The sequence below is a fragment of the Monodelphis domestica genome, chromosome X, assembly GCF_027887165.1.
Source record: "Monodelphis domestica isolate mMonDom1 chromosome X, mMonDom1.pri, whole genome shotgun sequence".
Taxonomy (NCBI): domain Eukaryota; kingdom Metazoa; phylum Chordata; class Mammalia; order Didelphimorphia; family Didelphidae; genus Monodelphis; species Monodelphis domestica.
In genome coordinates this window covers 25299924-25313319 of record NC_077235.1, presented here as the reverse complement: position 1 = coordinate 25313319, position 13396 = coordinate 25299924, and the positions used below count along the sequence as shown (strand labels likewise).

Below are 13396 nucleotides of genomic sequence, written 5' to 3'. Positions count from 1 at the left end.
TATGATCTAGTACTGCTGGACCACCTTCCTTTATATTTGTTCATTGATTTTTTTATATTCTTGGCCTTTTGTTCTTCCAAATGAATTTTGTTATTATTTTTTTCTAGTTCAATCAAATAATTTGGGGGTAATTTAATTGGGATGGCATTGAATAACTAAATTCGTTTAGGAAGGATTGTCACTTTATACTGGATCTGTCCATCCATGAGCAATTACTATTTCTCCAATTATTTAGATATGACTATGTAAAAAATGTTTTATAATTATGTTCATGTAGTTCCTGGGTTTGCTTTGGCAGGTATGTTTCCAGGTATTTTATTTTCTGTGATTACTTTAAATGGTGTCCTCTAATTGCAGGACATTGTTAATAATATATAAAAATGCTGATGATTTGTAGGGTTTATTTTAAATCTTGCTACTTTGCTGAAATTACTGATAGTTTCAACTAACTTTTTAGCTGAATCTCTAGGATTTTCCACATACACCATCATGCCATCTACAAACCGAGATAATTTTATTATCTGCGATTTTTTTCTTCTCTTGTTGTTATTGCTAGCATTCCTAACACTATATTAAGTAATATTAGTGATAATGAGCATCCTTGTTTCACTCCTGATGTTATTGGGAAGGCTTCCAGCTTATCTCTATTGAAATAATACTTGCTGACGATTTTAGGTAGGTACTTAATATAATTTTTTTTTAATTTTTATTTGGTCATTTCCAAACATTATTCATTGGAAACAAAGATCATTTTCTTTTCTTCCTTCCCCTCCCTCCCACCACCTCTCCCATAGCCCATGCGCAATTCCACTGGGTATCACATGTATTCTTGATTCAAACCCATTTCCATGTTGTTGGTATTTGCATTAGAGTCTCTCCTCAGTCATATCCCCTCCACCCCTGTAGTCAAGTAGTTGCTTTTCATCGGTATTTTTACTCCCACAGTTTATATTCTGCTTGTGGATAGTGTTTTTTAGATCCCTGCAGATTGTTCAGGGACACTGCATTGCCACTAATTGAAAAGTCCATTACCTTCGATTGTACCACAATGTATCAGTCTCTGTGTACAATGTTTTCCTGGTTCTGCTCCTTTCGCTCTGCATCACTTCATGGAGGTTGTTTCAGTACCCATGGAATTCCTCCACTTTATTATTCCTTTGAGCACAATAGTATTCCATCACCAACATATACCACAATTTGTTCAGCCATTCCCCAATTGAAGGGCATCCCCTCATTTTCCAATTTTTGGCCACCACAAAGAGCGCAGCTATGAATATTCTTGTACAAGTCTTTTTCCTTATTATCTCTTTGGGGTACAAACTCAGCAGTGCTATGGCTGGATCAAAGGGTAGACAGCCTTTTAGCGCCCTTTGGGCATAGTTCCAAATTGCCCTCCAGAATGGTTGGATCAATTCACAACTCCACCAGCAATGAATTAATGTCCCAACTTTGCCACACCCTCTCCAGCATTCATTACTTTCCATTTCTGTCATGTTAGCCAATCTTCTAGGAGTGAGGTGATACCTCAGAGTTGTTTTGATTTGCATCTCTCTTATTATAAGAGATTTAGAACACTTTTTCATGTGCTTATTAATAGTTTTGATTTCTTTGGCTGAGAACTGCCTGTTCATGTCCCTTGCCCATTTATCAATTGGAGAATGGCTTGATTTTTTGTACAATTGATTTAGCTCTTTGTAAATTTGAGTAATTAAACCTTTGTCAGAGGTTTTTATGAAGATTGTCTCCCAATTTGTTGCTACCCTTCTGATTTTAGTTACATTGGTTTTGTTTGTGCAAAAACTTTTTAATTTGATGTAGTCAAAATTATTTATTTTACATTTTGTGACTCTTTCTAAGTCTTGCTTGGTTTTAAAATCTTTCCCTTCCCAAAGGTCTGACATGTATACTATTCTGTGTTCACCTAATTTACTTATACTTTCCTTCTTTATGGTCAAGTCATTCACCCATTCTGAATTTATCTTGGTATAGGGTGTGAGGTGTTGATCCAAACCTAATCTCTCCCACACTGTCTTCCAATTTTCCCAGCAGTTTTCATCAAATAATGGATTTTTGTCCCAAAAGCTGGGGTCTTTGGGTTTGTCATAAACTGTCTTGCTGAGATCATTTACACCAAGTCTATTCCACTGATCCTCCTTTCTGTCTCTTAGCCAGGACCAAATTGTTTTGATAACTACTGCTTTATAGTATAATTTGAGATCTGGAACTGCAAGTCCTCCTTCCTTTGCCTTTTTTTTTCATGATTTCCCTGGATATCCTTGATCTTTTGTTCTTCCAAATGAACTTAGTTATGGTTTTTTCTAATTCAGTAAAGAAGTTTTTTGGTAGTTCAATGGGTATGGCACTAAATAAGTAAATTAATTTGGGTAGGATTGCCATTTTTATTATGTTAGCTCATCCCACCCATGAGCAATCAATGTTTTTCCAATTGTTTATATCTAGTTTTAGCTGTGTGGAAAGTGTTTTGTAGTTGTGTTCATATAGTTCCTGTGTTTGTTTTGGCAGATAGATTCCTAAGTATTTTATATTGTCTAGGGTGATTTTGAATGGTATTTCGCTTTCTAATTCTTGCTGCTGAAATGGGTTAGAGATATATAGAAATGCTGATGACTTATGCGGGTTTATTTTGTATCCTGCAACTTTGCTAAAGTTGTTGATTATTTCGAGTAACTCTTTGGTTGATTCTCTAGGATTCCTTAAGTAAACCATCATATCATCTTCAAAGAGTGATAACTTGGTCTCCTCCTTGCCTATTTTGATGCCTTCAATTTCTTTTTCTTCTCTAATTGCTACTGCTAGTGTTTCTAGTACAATGTTAAATAATAGAGGTGATAATGGGCATCCTTGTTTTACTCCTGATCTTATTGGAAAGGCTTCTAGTTTATCCCCATTGCAGATGATGTTTGCTGATGGTTTTAGATATATACTATTTATTATTTTTAGGAAAGGCCCTTCTATTCCTATACTTTCTAGTGTTTTTCAATAGGAATGGGTGTTGTATTTTATCAAAGGCTTTTTCTGCATCTATTGAGATAATCATGTGGTTTTTGTCAGTTTGCTTGTTAATATGGTCAATTATGTGGATGGTTTTCCTAATATTGAACCATCCTTGCATTCCTGGTATGAATCCTGCCTGGTCATAGTGGATGACCCTTGTGATGACTTGCTGCAGTCTTTTTGCTAGTATCCTATTTAGGATTTTTGCGTCTATATTCATTAGGGAGATTGGTCTATAGTTTTCTTCCTCTGTTTTTGACCTGCCTGGCTTTGGGATCAGTACCATGTTTGTGTCATAGAATGAATTTGGTAGAACTCCTTCTTGGCCTATTCTGTCAAATAGTTTGTTTAATATTGGGAGTAGTTGTTCTTTGAATGTTTGATAGAATTCATTTGTGAATCCATCTGGACCTGGGGATTTTTTCTTAGGGAGTTCTTTGATGGCTTGTTCAATTTCTTTTTCTGAAATGGGGTTGTTAAGGTAATTTATTTCTTCCCCTGTTAGTCTAGGCAATTTATATTTTTGTAAGTATTCATCCATATCACCTAGATTGCCATATTTGTTGCCATATAATTGGGCATAGTAGTTTTTAATGATTGCCTTAATTTCCTCTTCATTAGAGGTGAGGTCTCCTTTTTCATCTTGGATACTGTCAATTTGGTTTATTTCTTTCTTTATTTTAATTAGACTGACTAGTACTTTGTCTATTTTATTTGTTTTTTTCAAAGTACCAGCTTCTAGTCTTATTTATTAAATCAATAGTTCTTTGACTTTCAATTTTATTAATTTCTCCTTTGAATTTTAGGATCTCTAATTTAGTCTTCATCTGAGAATTTTTAGTTTGTTCACTTTCTAATTTTTTAATTTGCATGCCCAATTCATTGATCTCTGCCCTTCTTAATTTGTTAATATATGAACTCAAGGATATAAATTTCCCCGACTACTGCTTTGGCTGCATCCCATAGGTTTTGAAAGGATGTCTCATCATTTTCATTTTCTTCAATGAAGTTATTAATTGTTTCTATGATTTGTTCTTTAACTAACTGGTTTTAGAGAATTGTATTGTTTAATTTCCAATTAATTTTCGATTTACCTCTCCATGTTCCCTTACTAATTATTATTTTCATTGCATTGTGATCTGAGAAAGTTGCATTTATTATTTCTGCTCTTTTGCACTTGTTTGCAATGTTTTTATGCCCTAATACATGGTAAATTTTTGTAAATGTACCATGTGCTGCAGAAAAGAAGGTATATTCCTTTTTGTCCCTATTTATTTTTCTCCAGATGTCTACTAACTCTAATTTTTCTAAGATTTCATTCACTTCTCTTACCTCTTTCTTATTTATTTTTTGGTTTGATTTATCTAGTTCAGATAGAGGAAGGTTCAGATCTCCCACTAGTATAGTTTTTCTATCTATTTCGTCCTTGAGTTCCTCTAGTTTCTCCTTTAGAAATTTGGATGCTATGCCATTTGGTGCATACATGTTGAGTACAGATATTTCCTCACTGTCTATACTGCCTTTTATCAGGATGTAATTACCTTCTCTATCTCTTTTAACTAGATTTATTTTTACTTTGGCTTTGTCGGATATCATGATTGCGACTCCTGCCTTCTTTTTGTCAGTTGATGCCCAATAGATTTGGCTCTACCCTCTTACTTTCACTCTATGTGTATCTACCTTTCTCATATGTGTTTCTTGTAGACAGCATATGGTAGGGTTTGGGACTCTAATCCACTCTGCTATTCGCTTGCATTTTATGGGTGAGTTCCTGTATCCTAATATTCTTTATCATTACTTTTTATAAAGGTACTATGTACTGCTGAGAAATAGGTATATACTTTTCTGTTCCTATTCAGATCTCTTCAGATAGCTCTTACATTTAACTTATCTAAGATTCTATTCATGTCATTGATTTTTCTTACTTTTTAAATTAGATTTATCTAGTTCTGAGAGAGGACAATCAAGCTCCTCTATTATTTTGTTATCCATTTCCATCTGTAACTATTTAGTTTTTCCTTTTAAAATTTGGCTGCTATAATGTTTAGTGCATATAGTTTTAATATTGATAATGCTTTCATATTCTTTGGTACCTTTTAACATAATATACTTTCCCTATTTATCTTTTTATTAGATCTATTTTAGCTTTAATTTTGTCAGAGATCATGATTGCTACCCCGCCTTTCTTTGTATCAGCTGAAGTATAGTATATTGTGCTCCCACCCTTTATTTATTTATTTATTTTTTACTCTATATGTGTTTCTTGTAAACGACATATTGTTGGGTTTAGGTTTTTGGTCAATTTTGCTATCTGTTTTCATTTTATGGTGAATTCATCCCTATCACATTCAAAGTCATAATTGCTAGTTGTGTATCTCCCTCCATTCTCTTTTTCCTCCCTGTCCTTCTCTTCCTCTCTTTTTGCTGTATACCTCCTCAGACATCTGATTTTTTTTACTACCTCTCCAATTTGCACTCCTTCTTAGAACCCTTCCCTTATCTTCTCCCTTTGCATTCCTACTTCTAAAATAGCCCACCCTTCTGAAGATCTCTCTCTTGTCCAAACCTTTTTACCTTTTAGTTCTTATTCTATCTACTTTTCAAAAATCCTTTCTTTATCCCCTTCAATCCTGTCCCTCTATTTCTTGATATGAGTTCATTTCTAAAAATCTCACCTGTATCTTGTCCTTAGAGTCCTTCCCATGTCCCCTCATCTTAACCCCCAAATATTTTATGCAATTTGTAGTTACATAAAATGGAATTTTCCTTTTCTATTGTTTCTTCTTTGGTTTTCTTATTACTATATGGAAATGCTATTGATTTTTGAGGGTTTATTTTGTATCTTGCAAGTTGACTAACGTTTTTGCCCCATGTAGTATCTTTACTGTTTCCCCTAGGATTTTTCCAAGTATACCATCATATAGATTTAACAGATAGATATGGTTTTATCTCCTCTTTTTTAATCTTCTGTATCATTTATGCCTTTCATTTTTTCTGTTATTTCCTGTCCGTAGCATTTCTAGAACCATATCAAATAATAATAGGGAGAGTAGGCAACCTTGTTTCATTTCTGTATTATTAAAAAGAGGTTCTAATATATCCCCATTGCATATGATACTTGCTTTTGGTTTTAAATAAAATCTTTTTATAATATTTTTTTAAAAATCCTTTTATGCCTATTCTTCATGGGTTTGTTTTTTTTTTAGCATGTTTAGAGTTTTATTCTTCATCAGTCTTTCTTTGCATTTTTTAAAACCCTTACCTTCCGTCTTAGAATCAGTACTGTGTATTGGTTCCAAGGAAGAAGAGTGGTTAGGGCTAGGGCAATGGGGGTGAAGTGACTTGCCCAAGGTCACACAGCTAGAAGTGTCTGAGGCCAGATTTGAACCTAGGACCTCCAGTCTCTAGGCCTGGATTTCAATCCACTGAGCTACCCAACTGCCCCCTTTCTTTGCATTTTTAAGATGATTGTGTGGATTTATATGTTTTGTTTTCCTAATATGGAACTGGCCCTGCTATTCTGATATAAATCTAACTTGACCATACTGGTTGGAGTTTTAATTGTATATGTAATGTCATGGTTGTGGTTACCTAGAGTTCCATAATTTATTTCTTGACTGCAAGTACCCAAAGCATTATGTGAAAAAGAATAGCCAAAATCAAGAAGATACCCTCCAAAGCAAGGCAAGACATTAAGTGTTTTAATTGGTCAAATTGCGTTTGTTCATTTCCGTCAATATATGTACCCTTAATAATAGTAGTAGTTTTTTTAATGTGTAATGAATAGTCAAAATTATTTGTGTTGATCAATCTCCCAGTGTCCCAACAGTGTTCATGCTGCTGTAAGTTTCAGTAGTTTAAAAGTCCATGAAAACTTTGGGGGCATGCTAAGTACTTGTGCTTTTAACATGTATTTCTGTTACAAATGCAAAGTCGACTCATTTGATTCAAGAGGGTTTCTATGACAGGTGGGAATAGGACATTGGTGTAGCCAAATCCTGTGATTGGACATCAATTTCCTCCTTTCCCTTTCAATTCATTTTCTTCTTCTCTAAAATGAAGGGATTGGACCAAATGGGCTTTGAGGCTTCTTGTGCTAATGCTCCATAATTGCTCCATGAGTTTAGTAATATTAATCTGGAAGTGCTATCTGGGATAGTTTGGAAGTGAATTCGATTGTAGTTAAGTAGAGATAACACAGTCATTATAAGGAATCCAAGTAGACAGTGTGTGATGAAGAAGATCTGAATTAGGGTGCTGGAAAGGGGGATGGAGAATAAAGACGGTATGCTAGATCACTGTCTATGCCACCTGGAGCTCGTAGTGGATCCAAAGAATCAAGTAGAGTAGTGAAGTAGACTGGGGATAGGGACTACAGCTATAGGTCCACTGCTCATAAGACACTCAATAATACAGTAAAATCAGTATATCTGAATGCCTTCCCTAGGCCTTTACTCCTAACTTGTCCTGAGCCTCATTCTTCTCACAGTATAGTAGGAAGATTATAATGTAATATGCTCTACCCCTCTCAGGACTCTTGGTATTATTTTTTAATCTGCTCCAGCGTTATGTGACATGCTTTTCAATTTGAATATGTTGATGTGGTTTTCCTATCTAAAGAGGCCAGTGTTTAGAACTAAACTCTTAAGATGATGAATTTGTTAGACAGATATTCTTTTTAGTAGAAAATTGTTGAGCATTAGAGTTTGAGTGGAGGAGGAATTCTTTAAACCTCAGTTCTGGTAGCAAAAATCCCTTAGGGAAAGACAATGAGATAATGTTGATGTGTTGGAAGGGAGAAAATTGGAAAGAAAGAAATCTTACTAAAGCAAGCCTTCACCAAAGTCTCTAAGCTTTTATTCTTTTGGTAAATAAATGTACTTGTAAGGACTGAGTCTTAGGAGAGATTTAACAGATCTTCATTCATTTAAAGTTTTTCAAACTCTGTTATTTGTAAACCTCTGCAAGATGGGGTTCTATTCTAAGAACACCTTGTCCTTGTTTTAGAATTTTTCATTGATTGAAAGATACATCCAGATTTTTTAAAGTTACTAAATAGGTTAAAATTAAAAGCTTTCTCTTTCCTTAAACCTAGAACTGCTCCTGATTTTCAGTTGCTCTCAACAAAGAAGGAAGGAATGAAAGAAAATAAGCATTTATTAAGCACCTAGTAATTTCCAGACACCATGCTAAACCAGTTAACTAATGCATTGTTTCACCACCCTGGCCTGACTTCAATTCAACTAACCTCAGTCAGGTTCAGTTACCTTAACTTTAAACAGGGATCATAGGAGCAGCTCATTTCCTTTTTCTTTCTTCCTTCCTTTGTTGAGAAGTGAAATAGAACTAAGAGTTGCGTTTCCTCAACTTTTTATTTGGACAGTTTACAAGGAAAACTTGGGGTTTTTCTTGTCAGAAAGGGATTATAGAAGGCTAAATCTAGAGCTGAATAGGCCTTGAGCCACCACCTGATTATTTGAAGCCCAGGAAGTTTGGTGGCTTTGCCAAGTCTACACATGCAGTGTCTGAAGCAGGATTCAAACCCAGGTCCTCTGGTTATGGAATTAGTGTTCTTTCCCCTGTACCCAAATCAATATTGCAATGCTGTCTTGTGCTAATTTTCTTATAATATTAATTCAAAGAAAGTTCAAGGAAGGAAACAAATTTTGTCTTCATCCAAAGTTTGAAAATGATCAAAAAGAATATTTGGAGGGCAACTGGATAGCTCAGTGGATTGAGAGTCAGGACTAGAGACGGGAGGTCCTAGGTTCAAATCTGGCCTCAGACCCTTCCCAGCTGTGTACCCTGGGCAAGTCACTTAACACCCATTGCCTAACCTTTACCACTTTTGCCTTGGAATCAAAATGGAAGGTAAGGGTTTAAAAAAATTTTTTTAAGAATATTTGGAAAACAGTTCAGTGAGAATGGCTTTGTGAGTTGGGCAGATGTTGTATCCCAGAAACTTTCTTAATGAATCCTAGGGTTTCTGAGTTCTCCTCTAAAATGGGAAGGAGAGCAGTGAACTCCAAGGAGCTCTGGAACCTTGGAATCAGAAAACCCAAGTCCTGGTGTTGATCAGTGACCCTGGGCCGAGACCATCAGTACTGTAAGGATAGTGAGCTCGGCCTATTTCCTTAAGCAGCCACTGCTTAATACATACTAGGAACTTTGCCACCTGACCCTGGTTCCATTCCCAGTTCTAGAAATGAATTTTGTTCTTTCCACTTGTGCTGCCTAGATTGAAAAGCAATCCAGAGATCTTGTACTAGGTTACCACGCTATGTCTGGGGCCACAACTTGAGGCCTGCCTGAGAGTAGGCTTGGGTTTCATTCACTGCTTGGAAGAGGAAGGGGTGGGGTGAAGGTGCAAGCAGATGCTAAGACTTCTAAAAGCCTCCCACACTGAGCAGGAGAAACGACTGTTGTGAAGCTGCTTGTAGCAGTCCTTTGAAAAGCACTGGATTTGGAATTGGCCAAATCAGAATCCATTCCTAGTTCTCTTAAGCTTCTTTTATTTGTATAATCTTGGGCAAAACAATTTAAGTCTCTGGGCCTCGGTTTCCTCATTCGTAAAATGAGAGGTTTGAATCGTTTAAGTTTCATTCCAGCTCCAGGTTCTCAGAATTATAGACCTGACATTGTGAGAAACAATGCTCTAGGGAAATATTTGCCACCCACTTTCCCTTTTGTTTCTCTTTCCTCATCCACCTCCTTTCTCCCCTCCAAAATCATCCAGTTCCTTGGATCCAAAGCACATTTGTCATGCCTTACACTAAAACCTTCCCACTCTAAAAATCAATGATTCATCTTAGTGATCATACTATTACACGTTGAAATGTAGGTAGCTAGCACTTAACGTCTTCTGGTATCTGTTAATAAGAAATATGAGAAAGGGATTTGGGGGAGAAATAATAGCTGACATTTCTACAGCACTTTTTAAGCTTTACAAAGTTTCTTACATGCTTTTCATCCTTACAACATTCAGCCGAGAAAGGAAACTGAGGCTCACAGAGATTACATGTCCTAGATGGAAGGTTTCTGCCGACTCCTTAGTCTAGCTCTACCTACCCCACCAACAAATGACACACATATGATTGCAGAACCTTATAGGAAAGGGTCTTTGGTTGATGAGGTCTCTCTCATTTTTCTCAGATGAAAAAACTGGCAGCTATCACTGCTTTTGCATCTCTGAATGTGTATGCCATAACTGAAGAAGAAACCCCCCAAAAGCCTCTGCAACCAAGTCAGGTAAGTTGGCTGCTTTGAGGTTTTTCCTTTTGTGATGTAACAAGAGTATCAGACATTAATGAGTTTTAAAGCATACCGACCTCCGCAAATAAGAGAAATGAATTAAAAATAGATCTATGAATTCCATAGCCCAGAAACCAATTTCTTTTCCATAAATTAAGCTCCTACTAGGTGCTAGGCAAGATTGCAGATTTTTTGAAATATAAATTATACCTTCCCTGAAGCCATTTATTATTCATTTGTGGAATAAAACTGATTAAATTCCTAGGAGTGGGTCCTACCAGGAATGATTAGGGATGGTACTGTGACGGAGGTAGCATCTTAGCTGAGCCTTCATGAAAAGAAAGGGATTTTGAGAGATGGAGAGGGCTGAAAGTCTTCTGGGCTTGGGGGCTGAAACCCTATAAAGAAAGAAGAGTTAGAAGATGAGGAAGGAACTAGACTCCAGGTTTACTGGAATATTGCATGTTTGAAGAGAAAATACCAGGTTGGAAGCAGATTGTGGAAGTTCCTGAATGCCAGACTAAAGAGATTGTCTTTTCTTGAGTACACAGTGAGGATCAGGGGAGTGGCATGAGCAAACCTATGCATTAGGAAGATTATTTTGGCAGCAGTGTGAATGATGGATTGAAGAGGAGAGAGACCCAAGTCAGAGAGACCAGTTAGAAAGCTATTACAGTAATTCAGGCAGAAAATACAGTAATGGCAGCCTGAACTAACATCCTACCATAGTGGGATTGGAAATGAGAGGACCAGTGCAAGAAATAACAGAGATAGACTTGCTGGTACTAGACAGTTGACTGGATATAGGGGATGAGATAGCAGGAAGAGTCAGGAATGATTACAGTTTGGACGTGTGGGGTTTTAGAAATGGGTGGTGCCCTCAATAGAAATGAAGCAGTTAGGGGGCAGTCCAAAATTTGGGCTGCATTTTGATGAGTTCAGTTTAGACAGGGTGACCTGAGATGATGGAAGGCTATTCAAGGGGAGATGTCCAATAGGCAGCTAGAAAGGCACACTTGAACCTTAGGAATGAGACTTGGACTGGAAGTAAAGATTTGGAGTCATCTGCATAATATAATTGTGAGAGAAGGCCTGGTTTTTAAAATCATTTTTCCTTCTGAAAAATGGCTTTTTCAATCAAATAGCCATGCAGAGAATGTCTTAGGACTTCTGGGTAGTCTGGCATGTAACATTTACAAGAATGTGTCCTCTTAAAGAAAATCCCATGGGAATTTGCAAAACAGATAAATGAGAATTCTATCTTTTATGATAAGAGTTTTGTTGCAAAGTTCCTTTAAAAAGCAAGTATTTCAGTGCCTTAAAAAACAAAAACTAATGTATGAACATTTTAGTTAAATCATACTTGATTTGGGTATGACTTTGCAGAATACTGTTAAACAACATGTCCCAAAATTCTTAGTGAAATTTTAAGCCTTCATAGCTTTCATCTGCACTAGGACTTTGGGTCACCTGCTACTAAATGTGCTTCATTTTAAAACTATGTATAGCAAAACCTCATTTAGACAATCTTGAGGAATGGTGGTAGGTAGAGCTCTGGACCTGGAATCAGGAAGACTTAAATTTAAATCCAGGCTCAGTCACTTAACCTCTGTTTGCCTCAGTTTCCTCATTGCCAAATAGGAATAATAAAAGCACCTACCTCCCTAGGTTGTTGTGAGGATCAAATAAGATGATATTTATGAAGCACTTAGTACAGTGCCTGGCAAATAGTAGGTGCTCAATAAATACCTATTTCCTTCCCCTTTTCTAAAATATTTCTCCATCATCCAGGTAGTTATCACAATTGAATGTCTCTGGTTATTGACCTCATAAAGTCTCAGAGTTATCATTCTAAACATGAGTTTATTATTCAAGTCTGTGAACTTTAAAAGTGTATGAGACTTGATTGGAAAGCTCCTCCAGCTAATTCCTTAAAGTGGTTTTGAATAAATCCCTGGTGTTGTTTCTTGTCCTTTGTTGATTTCTACTAACAATAATTCTTAACTGAGTAAAGCACTGTTAGTTGGGTTCCATTTAATTGAGACTTTACTATTTACTGGTCTCAGTCCTCCATCCCTAATAAAGAACAAGTATGTGCAGGGTCTTGCACCCATGCTCAGGGTGTTCCTTACTGTAGGCCTTCTCTAGAAGGAGCTCCCTTCTCTGCTCTACCTCAGCCCCCTATTATTCAGACCAGAGACCAGGAAACTGGGGGACCTGAGAGGCTTTCTAGTCTAACTTTCTCATTTTAGAGATAAGGAATCTGAAGTACTAAGAGGTTTCATGACTTGCCCAGGATCCCCCAGCCAAGGGCTGAATCTGAGTATATTCTCATGTCCTGACTACAAACCCAGTGCTCTCTCCCCCCTCTACTGCTCACCCATCAGGGCCAAGGAGGTAAATGATAATCCCATGAACTAAAGGACCCTGAGACTGGTATATCATCATCCTGCTGGCTGATGTTTGAAACACTACCTTTGGGGTTTAACCTCTTTAAACCCCAAAGGGAGGGAGGGAGGGAGGGAGGGAGGGAGGAAGGAAGGAAGGAAGGAAGGAAGGAAGGAAGGAAGGAAGGAAGGAAGGAAGGAAGGAAGGAAGGAAGGAAGGAAGGAAGGAAGGAAGGAAGGAAGGAAGGAAGGAAGGAAGGAGAGAGAGAGAGAGAAAGCATTTATTAAGTTCTTTCGTGGCAAGAACTGTGACTAGAGATGCTGATACAAAAGCAGACAGGCCCTGCCATCAAGAGAGGCTGTTCCCCGCAGTGGGGGAAGTGGTGGCCAGGGAAGGACTCTTTAGTTATTGGGATAGAGTGGGCGCTAGGGGAGGAGGAGATGGAAACAGATCATTCAGCAACCAAGGAAGAATTGATTCGATCCTGGTTCATGGTTTCTTTCTTTCTCTTTCCAGCGTTTGGCACAGTGTCTGACACATAGTAGTGCTTAATAAATGCTTGTTGAGTGTGCTAGGTGGGGTTAGTGAGAAGGCTAGGATGTTGTGAAGGAGGTGCTGGTGAGGAGGGAAGGAAGGGCAGCATAGGCAGGAGCTTTCCTGAAGTGTTCCAGAGAGATAGTCACTAGTTAGGGTAGTGGAGCCCCAAGAAGGAGGTTCCTCTGGGTCCTGGTTTCTGACATAG

The 13396-nt window shown here is 37.3% G+C and overlaps 1 protein-coding gene across 5 annotated transcripts in view; it reads left to right on the top strand.

Moving 5' to 3' along the window:
• Positions 1 to 13396, top strand: part of APOOL (apolipoprotein O like) — an 82766-nt gene that overhangs the window by 53023 nt on the left and 16347 nt on the right. For all 5 annotated transcript variants that reach the window (XM_056808978.1, XM_007507405.2, XM_056808977.1 and 2 more), the window contains one exon: positions 10168 to 10263. In XM_056808978.1, coding sequence (XP_056664956.1) covers positions 10168 to 10263 — 96 coding nt within the window. The remainder of the gene's footprint in view (positions 1 to 10167; positions 10264 to 13396) is intronic.